General features: G+C 39.7%; 2 protein-coding genes across 3 annotated transcripts in view; one reads left to right on the top strand and one right to left on the bottom strand.

The window, feature by feature from the left end:
• The first annotated feature begins 708 nt into the window (after positions 1-708).
• map1lc3b (microtubule-associated protein 1 light chain 3 beta) lies at positions 709-8,149 on the top strand. The gene is made up of 4 exons (XM_029433913.1): positions 709-982; positions 4,865-4,920; positions 6,059-6,165; positions 6,368-8,149. The coding sequence occupies exons 1-4, from the start codon at positions 943-945 to the stop codon at positions 6,543-6,545; spliced, it is 381 nt and encodes a 126-aa protein (XP_029289773.1). The 5' UTR covers positions 709-942; the 3' UTR covers positions 6,546-8,149.
• A 1,926-nt stretch (positions 8,150-10,075) lies between these two features.
• The window catches only part of zcchc14 (zinc finger, CCHC domain containing 14), a 31,134-nt gene continuing 24,277 nt past the window's right edge, over positions 10,076-16,932 (bottom strand). For both annotated transcript variants that reach the window (XM_029432897.1, XM_029432899.1), the window contains exons 10-13: positions 16,858-16,932; positions 16,405-16,557; positions 13,544-14,744; positions 10,076-12,969 (exon numbers count right to left, since the gene is read on the bottom strand). The exon at positions 16,858-16,932 is cut by the window's right edge and continues 20 nt beyond it. In XM_029432897.1, the coding sequence (XP_029288757.1) occupies positions 12,936-12,969; positions 13,544-14,744; positions 16,405-16,557; positions 16,858-16,932 (1,463 nt within the window). In that variant the 3' untranslated portion in view covers positions 10,076-12,935. The remainder of the gene's footprint in view (positions 12,970-13,543; positions 14,745-16,404; positions 16,558-16,857) is intronic.

Below are 16,932 nucleotides of genomic sequence, written 5' to 3'. Positions count from 1 at the left end.
TAAGACGAGAAGAAAGGTTCCGATGTCATCTCCACTCTCTCCGATGTTACAAAGTTAGTGTTTGTACAAACAGGATATGATCTGAAGATGTGACAGTTAATGATTTCCTTAATGTTTTTACAGAAGTGATACTTTGTACTAAAATATAACTGGTGTGATTTTGAACCAAATGCTACAAATGTGCTGATTCATACAAAACTGTCAATAAAGATATTTACAGAAATATCAGCGATGTGATAACTCTGACTTTCAAATGTTGAAATAGATTGAGAACATAAATAATGTTGAATGTTTAAATATATCTGTGTTTCCTACCATGGTAAATCATTGTTAATAATCATTGTGAGGAATAATTAACATTAACAGGTGGTCAGACAGTCTCTTCACATATATGAATATTTATTATGATTATTATTATTAATGATAATATTATCATTAAAGGTGAACCATGTAACTATGTTATTCAGGAAGTTTGTATCAAACAAGTAGCCCTTTGTATTATTCAGTACCCTTGAAGTAGCTCTCAGTATCAAAAAAAAGGATTTCAATTAATTATTAATATAACCCATAAAACATCCTATTTATTTAGAATTATGACATCATGCCAATATAGTCAAATCAATTTACAGACAGAGAGAGAGGTAGAGAGACAGAGCGAGAGAGAGACATAGAGAGAGAGCGAGAGAGAGGCGCATGACGTCAGAGGTCAGCTGACAGGTTTGTTTTGCTTGCTCGAGCTCGTCCTGATAACAACACAGCAAGAGGAAGGAAGCGACGACATTAAACCATCTCTAAACTAGAGTCCTTTAGTTTCACCATTAAGCTACCAGCACAGTTCACCGCGGAGAGTTTTATACTTCGTGTTTAGCTTTTATATTTTTGTTTTGATACTGCTGCTACCTCCGTTTCCATCTACTGCCAACTGGTTGACTTTGACGCAATATGCCTTCTGAAAAAACCTTCAAACAAAGAAGGACATTCGGTAGGTTTACCACAGCTTGTTTCACCATTACCAATGCTGTGTGTCTTTGGAGTGATACCGTGTGTGTAGTTGTTTTTCTCTGAACTGTACAAGACTGAATTACAGTAGCTTAATGTCGACGGGCCAGATGGTTGATAGTTATTATCCCAGTGGCGAGTATTAGCATTTATTTTGTGCAGCTAGTTGAGTTTACAGTTTAAACATATGTTAAACACAAAGAGGAGATGGTCTACTTTAGTCTCTGTACAGCTCAGAAACCCTCACCATATACGGAGGTCGTGTCAACTTACCTAAAAGAATATAGATGACGCTATAGTTATAATAATAATAATAATAATAATAATTTAAAAAATAAATAATAATAATTGTTCTCACTCGCATATACAGAGGCTTAAATATATATAATATGGGTTAACAGATTATAATAGGGTTATTTGCTGCAGGCCTGTTTCTTCCTCAGTTTGTGTGCGTGTGTGTGTGTGTGTGTGTGTTTATTTGCATCAGAGCTGTGGGAGAAAAACAAAGTGGTGTCGAAACGCAGGGCAGAGGAAAATAGAGCTGCAGGATTGGGGGATGGGACAGTTTGTGGAAAGGACAAGAGAGGAGTTTAAAAGAGGGAACAGAATCAAAATGGTCCCTAAAAGTGCGAAGTTTACTTTAGTTTCTTTGTGTTTGAAGGGTAGGCCACAGCCACGATGCGGATTTTAGTTTTACTTATGCTTTCCTAGCCAAGACGAGGCCTGGGTGCTTTTATACTGTGACTTAGTTTAGCCACTTGCCTTTCTCTGACATCTCATAGGCCTACTTATTTGGTGCTTTTCCGTAATTTAGTAGGTACATAAGCTAATATATAAGAACATGCAAGTACTTCAGTTTAGTTCTATGGAACTTATCAACTTAATAATTAAGTGTCTAAATTAGCGAGTGATACATATCTTGAACTAACAAAGATGGAAACTGTTGCCTACAAACTGGAAATATAATTCCCAGTATGACTAAAAGTAACCGACTTCCTGTTAAACGTCACGTCATTGGTCCTCGTTTGCACAACCAGAGCACGTGATGGCCAGACAGCAAAGAGAACATCTTGTCTCGTGCGTTGAACTATATCTGAGAATGAGCTAAAGCTTTAAATTGATCTTTATTATTGTAATACCGCGAACAACTCTTACTTACACAGCTAACTGTTAGTTATGATTGTCACATGACTAAACAGTATAAATACAGTTTAAAAAGTAAATAAATATAATACAAATATATCTTTGCTGTAAAAAATAATAATATATATATTTACATTATAGTTATAATGTATTTTATTATATATATATATATATATATATATATATATATATATATATATATATATATATATATATATAATTATTTTTTTATTATGTATATACTGTATGTTGTTGTCATGTGACAGCCATAACGAACAGGTTAGCAGTGTCAGTACATTTAAAATAAAAGTATAGATTGTTTATAGTGTGATATATGATTATATACATGTATATCCCAGCCTGTGCCACTGCCTTGTGTATTATCTGGGCTCACATGTTTACACTTTTAAAGGTTCACAGTGATCATACAATTTGTGAGTGTGAACCAGTTCAAGTTGCACATCTGTATGATAGTTCATAACAATGACTCATGAATTCACAGAGAATCTTCCAGTTGTGCCAGGTGGTACTGACTAATTCCCATATCATGACAAAACCAAAATATGTGAAAACCCCCACAGGCTTTTAGACCAACTGCTTCCCATTTTCTGCTTTTTTTTCCCTCTTTTATTTGATTGAAAACTGATGAGTCAAAAGCAGTTTGTCGCTTGGTGTGGTCAAGAGAGACGGCTGAGACACACAGAGCTTCCCTGTTTCTGGGCGGTGAACTCACCCTGATTGATACGTAATCGTGGAACAATGTCCGACATTTCCTCACAAGTTTAGCATGAAAATGGCAGCCTCAGCAAAATAAACATTTGTCAGTGTATTTAATTAGATATCCTAACAGTTGGCGCACAAATAGTCTTCTTGGCAACATACTTGTCACAAGTCTGAATAGCAGTAACTTAAAGCATCAACTGACCCTGACAGCCACCAGGGCCCAGTGTGCTGCCTTTGATTGCTTGGCTCTAGAAAATCAGTGCTTAGTTTAATTTCTACTACTATTTCTACCAAAGGTTTCATTGTAACTCAAAATCGAAAAGCTGATGGAGATGATCATGAGATATTTTTCCCACATGTTGAAGTTTGTTGATTGATCCCATTTTGACCATCAGACTGTTGTTGTTGATGTTGTCAGTACAGAGTGCAGTAAGTTGTTCTCTGTAACTTAAAGCTCTGCCATAGGTCATCAACGACAAGGTGATCCATCCAATCAGCAGCTGTGTTACCGACCTGATCTTGTGACTTATCATGAGATTCTTACACTTGAACATGATTTTATATTAAGCAGCCTATACTGAGAGCATTTAGTGAATATATATATATATATATATATATTTAATGTTAATATTGTATCAGAGGTTCTGGTGAACCCTTAATACAAATGAATCAACTCTCCATGAAAGTGACACGTTGTCTTATCATTTCCCACACACATGGGAAGTGTGTGCTCAGCATGCCTGTCTATTTGTAAGCAGTGGTGGAATGTACTATGTACATTTACTCACAGTAAGTACAAATCTGAGGTATTTGTACTTTACTTGAGTATTTTAATATGTGTATGCTACTTCTACTTCACTACATTTCAGAGGTAAATATTGTACGTTTCACTACATTTGTCTGACAGCTTTAGTTACTTTTCAGATGACAGTTTTCATCCCCTTCATGTCCAGTGAAAACCATGTGTCTCCAGATGTGTTGGTTTTTAATGTGTGTAATAAACTGAAGGATGTAGAGTTACTTTATGTGTTGAGTAAATGATCTTACTTCCTAAACACATCGTCACAGAGCTGAACACAGTGGTTCTCACAGGACAGTTAAAAAGCTACATATGATGATTTTATAGAATGTTATGCCGTGCTGAATAAACTACCCAACAGTAGGCTATATAAAGGACATTAGCAAAACCTTAAACATCTACAAGAGTAATAATAATAATAACATTTTACTCCACAATAAACACTTTTTTGCTGTTAATACTTTTACTTAAGAAAGGTTATGAATGCAGGACTTGTACTTGTTGAGGAGTATTTCTCACATTGTGGTATTCATACTTTTACTTTAAGTAAAGGAACTGAATACTTCTTCCACCAGTCGCAAGTAATGCAAACTACACACATTTGTGAACACATTGGAGTAATTGAGTACGAGAGAATCATATGTTTCTGTCTAATAATCAGCTAATCACTGGAACAATGTGGTTACACCCTGAGTGGATTTTAGGAGAACTCATTATGTTTTCATTTGTCTGTTGAATACATTTTCCCCCAGATGTTTCTATTCTGCTTGATATTAAGCTTCGAGAATGTAATCACATTATGATTTTTTTATGTATGTGTTTCAAAGAAGCTGCATTCTTTGGTTAGGATCTCCGTAGACTGTATGATATGTGACACCTACACACAGATTATAAGAACAAACTTCTTGCCTGTTGCTCCTCACGTGATCACCAAGTACAGAAGTGTACAGAGGGATGATTTCCGTACTGTATGGATACATGGGTGGAGTGCTGGGAAGTTCTGCTAAAACCTGCCTGTGGGTTTGTTTGTACTCTTTCTGATGGCCTCTCTTTCTCTGTTCATGAGTTCATGTCTGTGTCTCCTTTTTGTCTTTGACCTCATTTGTGTTTTATCAGCACTAGCATCTTCTCCCGACCTGCTGAGCATGTTTTCTGTTTGTACATTTGCATTAACCCGAGTCTGTTTCTCTGTCCTCACAGAACAGAGAGTAGAAGATGTCAGACTGATCCGAGAGCAGCACCCCAACAAGATACCAGTGAGTTCAGATGCACATTCACACTAAAGCTTATGCAGTGAAATCCACTGAAGCGACATTATTGTCAAGACACGGGCATGTAGGAGCATGACGTGCACAACAGCACGCAGGAAGACACGAGTAAGAACAAGACAACGCAAAGTGTTACCACATGTTTCCTGGTTGTACTCTGAACTGTCTATGAAACAGTTTTAAATGTAATTTGTTTGCATCAGACACATTTCAGCAAGGGCTTTCTGCTGGTGGCTTCTGGTTGTGCAGCGGCTCCTAGCAACCACCAATAAACAAACGCACACCTCGTGTTGCACCTGCGTGTGTGTGTGTGTGTGTGTTTCCTGTGCTCTCTCCTGCGGTTATAAACTGCCATATCATGGCGAGTGTTGACAGGAGGCAGATGCGCTGTGTAAGTGTAATGTTACTCCATCCAGCCGGACACTGTGGAGCCTGTGGGGGAGCAGCACACTGATTCTAGCTCTCAGATCAGGTCCTGCCTCACTGAACAACATACCTGCTTTCCTGCCAAACAGGGAAATGCATTTTTAAATATCTGCTCAAAGTTCACATCTTATTTTCACTTTTCACTTTATTTATTCATTATTGTTATTTTGACATGGAAAGATTCAAATTGTGCGTACATTGGATGACTCGTAGTCGTTTCATAGTCGAGTGTTTTTAATTGTGTAAACTGTCTGTGTCAGCCAGCCTTAGTGCATTAGTGTTACAGGCATGTAATGTGCACTCTGTCAGTGCTGAAGTGCTCTGTGCACTTGAGATGGTTTTAAAGAAACAAGCCTAAAACACATCAACTTGATTAAATGTCTTACTGAATAAATGGCTCCATGTTTATATCATATCATGTTTATAAGTGTCCAGTAAACATGGACCTAAAGATTCTCGAGGACAATCCAGCAAGATAGAGCGCCGTGTTCTTTAAAAAAAAATATATTTTAAACATTTGACCATATCACCTGATCTTTGTGACTTCATCTCCCTATTATATCTCACTATTGATCATAGACTCTGGTCTCAAAACGGTTTCAGCTGTCAGGGTATCAGGTGTAAGAACGGCACCTGAAACACTGCTCCACCAGGGTAGAAGGGCAGATTGATGAGTTGATTGTGTGTATGTGTCCTGCAGGTGATCATTGAGAGGTATAAAGGAGAAAAACAGCTCCCCATCCTGGACAAGACCAAGTTCCTGGTGCCAGACCACGTCAACATGAGTGAACTCATCAAGATTATCAGGTAGGCCTCAAGTCCTCTCTTCTCCTTTCCTCTTGTTGCCTCTCCTCTTTTCTCATCTCCTTTCGGTTGCTTTCCTCTCATTTTATCTACTCCCCTTACCTATCCCCTATATTATATTTCTCGCTCTCGCTCTCACTCTTGCTCTCTCTCTCTCTTCCTCTCCTCTCCTCCTCACTCTGCCATGACCTTGTCTCACCACCAGGAGGCGCCTCCAGCTGAACTCCAACCAGGCTTTCTTCCTGCTGGCTAACGGCCACAGCATGGTCTCTGTGTCGGCAGCCATCTCTGAGGTCTATGAGCGTGAGCGGGACCAAGATGGCTTCCTCTACATGGTGTACGCCTCCCAGGAGACCTTTGGCACTGCCACCATTGCCCAGTGAACGGCTTCCTTCTTCTTCCACCTGGCAGGCCATCGGACAATTGTAGTTCTTAGCCCCCTCCGTGTTTATGCCACACACCTTTAGTCTTGCCTGTAAGAACTAAAACACAAACCGCTAAATTTAAACACATCGTACGATAATATCCCAGTTTGATTTGGTTCGGGTTGTGATCTCTATATCAGTGCTGCGATGAGCAAATAGACTGCAACCCTGAAGCATAAAGCCACAAGGGTTAACCAGAACAGCAGAGTTTGAGTAGAGAAATCCCCAAATCTGACTATGACTCAGGCCAATAGAGTCTTTTAGTGCGTCTCTGCTTCTTCATCGTCCTCTCTGGTGAATCATGTCCGCTGTCATGGCAACGTACCGCCTGTTATTTTCAGTGTTGTGGTTACGCGTGTCCTCAGCTGTATTCATGTTAATGTATATATACATTTCAGGTAGTAATATAACATAAAAGTGGTGACGCTCCACCACTTATCAATATATACATTAGCCAATGAACAAAGCCAACTTCTTTTAAGGTTTTTGGAGACGGGCACTAGAGAAAGTTGAGGGTTTCTGGTTCAAATGTTGTTTTTAGTGGAGCATTTTGTTGCAAAGGGGAAAGTTGTAGATTTGTAGTCTCGGTCAGAGTACTTCTGCCAGAGAAAATTGCAAAATGAAGTAGAGAAGATATTTGTTAATCGAATCTGCCGTGTGTGACGTTCCCTCAGCGGTCCTTCTTTGGTGTTTTTATCCCTCCCTGCCTTGTATCCTAAAACGTCTTCACTGTAACAGAAATATGTTGGGGAACTGCTTTTGCTCTTGAAATGGATGATTGTAGTTTGCAACAAAAATTGCCTTGGTGTACAGATAATATTGACTTTGAATATAAAAGGGGTTCCAATGAGAGTGTAACCAAGTAACCACTTTGGACACTACAAGGAGCATGGTCTGATTGCATGTGTGAATGGAGGATCATGGTGTTGCTGTAAATGCTGATGAAGGGAGGGGGTTGCCAGTTTCACTTCCTTTTTTTATCTCCTTTGTCACGAGTATTTATTAAGGTGATCAAGGAAGGAAATAAGAAACAAAGTGAAACACTACACGTCGGTGTTCTGCCTTTGACCTACAGGCCTGATTTCCCAGAGCTGTCACTGTTGTTCTGTTTCACTTCACTGAAATTCAACAAGCACTTTCACTGTGGGGAACGTACACCTGCCCAGTGGGTTTCTAAGGGCTGCAAAACATTTGAATATCCTGTCTGTCTATAGATAATCCTTCACTGTCTGTGCTGTGCTTCTCCTCCTCCTCACCATCTTCTTAATAGATCGAGGTTTAGCTGCTTTTATATTGCAGTATTTTATCATTTTGGTTCTTTTTATTTGATGTGATTTTTATTTCATTGTACGACATGTCTTTACTCTTCGCTGTCTACATTATGTGAAGTACAAAGCCACCGTGTGTTTGTTACAGAGGGGTGGAGCGTTTGTTTCGGTGGTCTTTTCTGCCTGCCCCTCTGTTTCACACACACATATCCACACACAGCAATATCACACAGCCCCCTCTTACGTATTTATGTTGGTATTTTGTAAACAATAAAATGAGAAAAAAAAGATAAATTGTCGACTTCCTGTGTTTTTCTTTCCGTTTGTCAACATGTTCATTGTGTAAAAGCTCTCATGCAATATATAGCAGCCATCTGCTATAACCTTTCAAACATAATGTTTCATATTTTCAGTAATCTGCATCATCGTTTTGCCTTATCACATGTTGTCCAACGTAGTTTACAGTAGCAACTCCTCAGCTATCATTTCTCACACACATTTACACTCCAGCGGGCCGAACATAGAGTTTCATAGGTACCACAGTCGCTGCACATGCAGCAGACAGACATCACAGAGTGCATGTAAAAATAACTGCAGCTGAGGAAGAGACAAAGGGAGGATGTCACCGCAGAGATGGAGCGGAGGCGTGTGTGTTATTATGGAAGCATTTGGAGGACTACATTGAAATGAAAATGTAATCTAAAAGGCATTTTCATTTCCTACTCACGTGTGCATTAATTGGGTCAACATTTAAATAAAAATATAATAATGCAATTTTAATTTTCTTCTTAATTTTTTAATATTAAAGCCATTTGACATTTTTAAAACTCAACTTGCTTTATGGTTTAAATGTGAAATCGAAAAAAGCAATTAAAAAATAACATAATTTAGCATTTTTAGATGCATCATTTGTCACAAATGGAATATTAAATGTCCATATTAATCTTATACTTTTATGCACATTCTCTGACAATTCGAAAATGAAAATGCTAAAAGCCATTTGACATTTGATTTTGAAAGACTCCCCTGCTCTATGGTTGGCAATATTCAAATGTTTACCTGACTAAATAAATGTAAAAATTGCAAATGCAAAGTGCGTTGGTTTTTCATGTTCAGGCGTCCTGTCACTCAGCTCTGAGTTTACGGCAGGTTCATTTCAGCCGTGTGCATCACTCTTTATTGTCCACGGAAACAATTTCCTGTTTAGTTCTTATTTTGCAGTGCGTTGAGCTCAGTGCCACCGATTCCTTGTAAAAACCAACGCCTCAATTTTTCTTCAGTTGGCAGACCTGTGCTTTTGCTGCTACACACACATTTAGAGAAAATATAAATCACAAAATGTTCTCTTTATGTGGCTTTTGTGTGCATTCCTTATGTCTGGCTTGAAAAAAACAACGTTGACCGCTTTTTAGCTTGTTGGTACCAAAATAATGAAAGGCAGATAAAAAGCCATTTTCTGCAACACTACAGATGTGTCTGTATTTTTTAGCATTCTGAAACATCTAATCATACGCGTGTAAATGTGGGTCAGTTCCACTGTCGGCCCTGTCGCTTTCTATGGATGAGAATGGTGTTTTTTGTCCATGACCAAATAAGAGCTGTAATCTCAGTGTTGCTCCACTGGATACTTTTAACACAAGTCCTCCAGTGCATTGGTGCAGATTTAATATTTAGATCTGACTGTTGAAACTTAAATCTTATGATCTATCATTAGATTTATATTCAGGCTGATACTGGACATATCTCGTTACAAGAGTAGACTTGTACCCAGAATACCCAGGTATCCAAGACTTCCATGCTAACATGTTGTAGAAAGATTAACTTGATAAATAAATAATACACAATAAGGATGTAACTAAATTTGAATCAGTTATTTGGGAAAGCACAAATAATGTGATGGAAACCGACATTTCTTTCTATCTCAAGTTGCTCGGTATTATTCTGGGAAAAGCCGTGATTGACATGTCTGTGTAGCAGAAAATTGAGATGGAGTACAATATGAGGATGTGGAAACATATTTCGTTATTAATTATGTCAATATTAAATCAACTTGATGTTGTGAAGGCACAAACACTGCATTGCCATTGAATATAAGGTTAGAAAACCCAATTTAACCGTACTACGTATAAACCACGCCCACTTCCGGCCCTCTATCCAAATACAGATACAGATCATTCTGTTGGTTGAACAGATACAGATAATGTGATATACACGATGTGATGAAAGACAGAATCGGAAAATATTTTATTACTCAAACATCCCTCAAAGTTCAGATAAAACAAACACAGGAAGTTATACAAAATCTGACTTACAAATGAACTGTGTTCAACCATTTGCACACAATATATTTCAAAAGCACATCTTTACTAAAGATGAACATGCATGCGTAAGCTTCAGGCACCATGGTGATTCTTACACATTCAGACTTATGTCTGGCTTTAAGGAAACCGCTAAACTAAATACTTCCAAGAACAGTACAAAAGTGGAACTAGGTAACAAAAAACCCCTGAAAAGAAGGCGCTCTGGTAGGATTTATGGAGGCAACGTTTTTGTGAATACTGTGCAACCATTGAAGAAAGCGTATAAGGTGTTTTTATGCAGCCATGTGCAAATAAACAGTTGCACTGTTCACTGGTCTAAGCCCCTTGTTTCTGTGAAAAGGCGACATTTACAAAATACAAAAGCACATTTTGGACTTATTTTAAACAACAGACAAAAGTTGTTTTACATGTTCAGTATTTACTTCTTAAATAAACGTCCCTATGCTGTGCCCTCCAGGGGTACAGATAGAGTTTCATCTGAAGGACCTGCTGTCCTCGTGTCTGTAGAACTCTGGGTCCTGCCCAGCACCTCACTCAGTCAGAGACTTAAACACACTGTGAAACATTTTCTAACTTACTTACACTCTTTTCAACTTTAACAGTCCGGGATTGTCTTTTGCATAAAGACTGTAATTACAAAAAGAGTAAGCTCCATCTCTCCTGGAGTGAGAACAAGTTCAGGATTTCACGTCCAGCACGCTCAACATTCATTCACTTACATCCACAACATGAAACATGAAACATTGTCAAACTAAACTGAAAACGAAATTCTGTAGTGAAAATATTGAGTGTGCATCGTGATTGTCTTGGTATAAAGAGGAACAGTACTTGACACTGGAGACTTTGCTCTCAGGTTAGCTCAGAGGTAGAGAGGCTGAGGATCACCCAGAGGTGATGGATTCAGCCCGAGGCAAAGGTGAAGGCTTTCATGGACAAGGCGGCTGGTACAGCAACCCTCTGTGATCCCTCAGCTGCTGGAGAGAGATTCCACTTTCCAAATGTGACACACTTCCTTTATGACTGTTATATACTGTTAGATACTCCATGTCTATATTTCTTGACCCGATTCGTACTTCGTGACTTATAGCCATCATATGTTGGATTGAAACTTCCTCTGTAGTCCTTGGTACCATGAAGTTTGTTTTCCCACATTGCTGTCTACACCTCACCAGCCTTTTAATGCCACATCACGGTTATAATCTTTAAAGTACTTAACAGGTCCAGCACTAAAGGTGCCTTTTTATGGGAGTTTTCTTGTAAACAAATAAAAGTTGTGTTTACATTAAAGCAGACATATTATGCTCTTTTTTAGGGTTAGGGTTGTATTTTGGGTTGTACTGTCTGACTGAATATACCTGTTGTCACCCTCTGTCAGAAACTAAGTGGCTTAACAATGTGTGGGTTTGTGGGTTGGTAAGCACTCCAGATGTTTGAGCATAAGCATTGAAAGAGTGAGGTTTTCATAATATGTTCTTTAAGTGTTCTCCCCATAATGCACTGCGTGCATTCTTGAGCTTTAACATGTTTATGTACATTCCTACCCACATAAAAGCTTTTGCAAAGTCGATGGTTTAAATATTTTAAATCCTGCACCGTTTACATCCAGGTTTACCATGGACACGCTGATGAAAACATTTCTTCATCGCGCTACAAGTGGTAAAAAGCACCACAGGGTACCTTTAAAGTGACTTTTTCCTCTTCAAGGAGGATGAGCAAGAAGGTGAAACAGATGAAAACCTCATTTATCTCATTATCTCATTTAGACTGTGAGTATGTAGTGTGTTCACACTGGACATGTGACATTTAAAGCAGTCGAAATGCTTCCAATAAAAATGCTTCTGTGTGCATTTAATGAACAGAAGACAAAGGAAGAGAAACTGCTCAAAAGGTGCAACAAAACTAATTGTAGATGAAAGTTAAACTTCTCTTTGAGAACTTTAATTGGCAGTTGTTCTAAAGTCGAATTTTGATTGTCTTTGCTGGGCGCACGTATTGCATAAGTTTGTTGATTTCTAGCTGCTAAAACAGTATACATTAAACATTAGTACTTAGTTGTATACTGTGTATAACATGAACTGGAACACAGCTCGTATAACGGCACTCTACTGTACGTCACATGTGATCTCTGGACAGCCGTGAGCCAAACCTGATCACGAGACATACTGTACAAAGTAAGTATTTTCTAAAAGCATCAAAGCTTTGGGGAAGGTGACACTGCTGCTGGGTTTATATCCAAGGTATCCAGTCTGTCACAAGAAGGGCGTGCTTTGAGACAAGTAGCAATGCACTTGACTCAGGAAGTTATCAGGACACTGTCTTTGGTTTTCTAACCATCTAGAAGAGTATAAATGCTGAGTCATTTAATCTCTGGTTGTTCTGCACCAACAAGTGACTTGACAGGCAGAGTTCCAACTACGTCTCTGAAATGAAACGAGGCAGAACTGAGGAAGGGTGAAAAGCCGATTTGACGACACAGACTCTGACAAGCGCTCCTCTCTTTTTACTCTTCTCACCAATCTGTTTCTCTTCCATCCTCCTCTCATCTCTTTGTAAGCTGCCTGAAAGGAATTACAGAAGAGACAACGGGTCTGTGCTTTCAGACCAACAGTCTCTGAAGAGACTGGCGTGGTCTCCTTGTACCCAGAGGCTGTCTGTGCTGCTGCCTCCCGGCTTCAGCAGGAACACGAGGTACAGTTGTGTCAGGAGTATGAGTTCAAATCCCCTGGTGTTCCTGCTGTTAGTCCCCCGAGTCCTTACTGTCAGAGTGAGGAGTGTACTTCAGTCGAAATGACCCTGTGAAGCACAACAGAGATACACACTTGTTTTATTGAAGCTTTGGCAATGAACACAAACACAAGCAGGCCGAAAAACAGCCTATTCTATATATTTATGGATAAAGACCAAAGGTCTTGAAACTGCATTTAACTTTGTTTGTTAGCTTTGTGATGATCGGAGACCATACTGCTGTGTTTATTTTTGAAGAAGATATGTGTCTGTAGGAGGGGTGGTTATAATATGAAGGTAATAGACAAAGACCAGTCTCCAAGTATAATCACAAAAAGGATCTTTCACGTCCAGACAAGGTTGCAGCTCATTGATAGTGTGGATTTTCTTTTTGGAATTACGTAAAGAATAACACATTTTTTGTTTTGCACTATTAAAACTTTAGAATATTAAAGAATATTAACACTTCCTTTACAGTATTACAACTATTTATCCGACAACTGACTGAGTTTAATTATAATCAATTCATCCCAAATGAATAAAGCATATAAAGCAGGCATTAGAATTATTATTGAATTGAACACTGACACAGCCTTTAAGAAAGGTTCAGTTCATGTGTTCATTCCTTCACTCATTCACTCACCTTGCTGTGCTGCATCCATGGCCGGCTGTTTGCATTCCTCTGCTCTGTGTCCGTTGGCAGCCGCAGTTATAACATGACACGTTCCCCGCTGCCCGTTTATGGCTTCCATTTCCCACAATGCCATGGGGCTGGTAGAAGCCAAAGCCCTGCTGCTGGTCATGTGACACGGGGCTGTGGCGGTAGAGGGCCGGTTGCACCATCAGTGGGTAAGAGAAGGCCGTGGCTCCGTTGCCGGCGGCGCTGGGCGAGGCCACGAGGGGGCTGAGATGAAGCAGAGGCCCCAGGGTGAAGAGCGAAGGGCCGGCCGAGAAGGGCTGCAGGTAGCTGGCCGCTGTGTATCCAGGCAACGCCCCGTAGGCACCACAGTTCCCTCGACAACCGCAGGAGCTACAAACACACATGGAGGGGGTGTGACCTGAACTTTGATCCAATGAAGAAGTAGAGGAGGGGGAAGGGGAGGGGCTAGAGTTAGGCTGGGCCAGGTAGTAAGTGTTGCCGGGCACTGCGGCCACAGGGACACTGCTTGTAGTTGCCATGGGAACAAATCCACCACCACTACTGGAGCTGACAGACTTTGTGGAGGGACAGGAGGAGGAGAAAGAAGTAGGCGGGTAGGAGTAGTATCCAGACGGAGAAGGGGGTGTAGAGGACGAGAGGTGGAAGTGCAGAGGGGGGTGGGAGACGTGGTGAAGGCTGTTTGAGGTGGAGGTCAGAGCAGAGCTGGTTTCTATCAGACCCAAGGCATCTCCCGCCAGGCCTCGGCACAACAGCGAGTCCTGGAGTGTGGAGGAGACGTCCATGTTCAGCCCGGGGAACAGACTCTCCAGCCTCACCCCCATCCCCACACTGAGCCCCGCACTGAAGCCCGCAGGCAGGCCCGAGCCCAGCGGCTTAGTCCTGTCCTCGGTGCACAGCGGAGGGGGCCTGGGCTTATGAGGGGAGCTCAGGATGCGTGCTGGGTTTGAGACCGAGGAGAGCAGGGTCTGGGGGTAACAGGCCTGTGGGTGATAAGGAGACTGCGGGAGGCCGAGGTGGAGGTGGGCGGAGCAGGAGGGAGGGTGAGGAGGAGCAGGGTCGGTTTGGACAGGTAGGACCTGGGCTGTGGGGCGACTGGAGCCAGTGGGGCAGCTGGAGTTCAGGGTGAAGAGACAGGAACGGTCCTTCTCTGGACCCCCTCCTGCTGCGTCTGGACCTGACACATCTGCAACACAGATACACAGTGGTGTGTTGGAAGATATGTAATGTTCTTGGCAGATTGCAGGGATGTGCACACACATTTTAAGTGGCTGTTGCTCTATCCTGGAAAAAGCCCATGTCCAAACCAGGTGAATTTGAAAATACACCTTTTTTTCTGTGTACATTAACATTTTGCCCCCTGCATATCATTAGCATAATATAAGGCAATATTGTGCATTGTTGTAAAGCATTTTTTATTTTATTATTCATATACATCCCATTCGTTATACCATTAGTCGTTAATCATTTCCACCACTTATAAAGACAGCAACAATACCAAGGTTGGAAGCTACAGTCACGTGACAGGGGGCAGAGGGCATCCCTTAGTGTCACGTTTGTTTGTTTTCCACAGCTCTGGGTCACCCAAAATGTAATACAAGTGGTATATGCTGTGGATCTAATTTATGCTGATGTGAAGAGTGGTTTGTGTAGATCACAGGTCACTAACAGGTATAATATATATATATATATATATATTTATATATATAATATATTATATGTATATATACAGTATATATATATATATATATATATATATATATATATATATATATTATATATATATATATATACAGTATATATTATATGTATATATACAGTATATATTATATATATATATATATATATATATATATATATATAGTATATATATATATCTATATATATATATAATATATATCTATATATAATATATATATGCATATATTTTTTATATATAATATATTATATGTATATACAGTATATACTTTATATATATATATCTATATATATATATATATATATATATATATGAATATAATATTTATTAAAATGTGACGTCTTTTGGCCCTAACCCAAGTGATCAATACCCGACACTATTATTAACTATTATAGTATAAATAATTGGTTAGGACTAACAATAAATATGAAAATGATAACACTCATAACATAACTGTATTAAATGTAACAGTGACAATGACTGGTGCTTCTGCCGTCAATCCAAGGTTGTTTGTGTTTGTTGTTTGTGTAACAACGTGATTGTGAAGAAGGACGGAGAATAAGATGGTGAATGGATTGTTCAATATTGGGTTTCTTTTTACTTTATATTTCTTCCCAGAGAATTACTATCATATTAATATTGTATTGTATTGCTAGGGATAGGACAGGGGGTTTTGTACAGTTTTTTTTCTAAATTAACGAAAACCAATAAATACAGTTAAATTAAAATTAAAAAAGAGGTTTTGATTATATAACATGGAAGCAAAGAAGGGCCATAATGATTTCAGTTTCTAACTTAATTAAGCAACTTAATACCTAATAGTGAACTGAATCACAACTAAAAAATACATGCATTGAAATATTTAACAAAAAACAAATATCTGAATTTATGAGGTTTGAATTTCTCTTTTTTTATATTTGAAAAACAATTCAATTAAAAAAATCTGATAGGAAAATGCAGTTTCATGGATGACAGAACATAACCTGGCAGAGGTCCGATCGACTGAACGTGCTCAGCAGCCTGGATGTGTCATCTTGGATGTTGGTGTCTGAATCTCACAAACCATCTACATTTACATTTACATCTGGCTTCTGTCCTTTTTCCAGGATTATCACTGTTAATTCAACAGTCCTGTGACAAAACTTACGCCTGTTAATGTCTCTGGTCCTGTCGAAGGTGGAGTCACAGCAGAGTGGTGTTCGGGGGGAGCAGGAAGAGCTGGAGTAGCCCGAGGACGAACTGCTGTCTGTTGAGATGGGGTGATGGTGCAGCACAGCATCCACCTCCACTCGCAGCTCTCCTGGAATACATTTCAATACACTGCAAAGTCAGGCTGTTTGAACCTTTTTAAATCAGAGCTGAGCATTGTGGCTGTTTAACAATCATAACAATCCACACACTCACCCTGGGAGCTTGCCCAGTGCAACAACTGTCTCATACATAAGAGCAGAACTTCACAGTTTGATAATAACAATCAAATGATGCAACTCATGCAACGGACATTGGCTGCAAACATTTTGCCTGGTCTCACATCTAAACATTGTACATTTGAACAAATGCAAATGAGTGGAGATAGCCCGAGACAAACCAGCTGTGTTACCTGCAGTGGAGGTGGGATGTGTCGAGGGTCCCATGTGGCTGGAAGGCGTCACCCTGGCAATGCCGCTGCACGGTC

Source organism: Cottoperca gobio, chromosome 6 (assembly GCF_900634415.1).
Source record: "Cottoperca gobio chromosome 6, fCotGob3.1, whole genome shotgun sequence".
NCBI classification, from domain to species: domain Eukaryota; kingdom Metazoa; phylum Chordata; class Actinopteri; order Perciformes; family Bovichtidae; genus Cottoperca; species Cottoperca gobio.
This window is presented reverse-complemented; position numbering and strand designations above follow the sequence as displayed.

Bases quoted from the DNA above. Each gene is read 5' to 3' on its own strand.
- map1lc3b (XM_029433913.1), top strand. From the start codon at position 943: ATGCCTTCTGAAAAAACCTTCAAACAAAGAAGGACATTCG. The intron at 983-4,864 runs GTAGGTTTACCA...CTGTCCTCACAG, and splicing joins CAAACAAAGAAGGACATTCG to AACAGAGAGTAGAAGATGTC. The intron at 4,921-6,058 runs GTGAGTTCAGAT...TGTGTCCTGCAG, and splicing joins AGCACCCCAACAAGATACCA to GTGATCATTGAGAGGTATAA.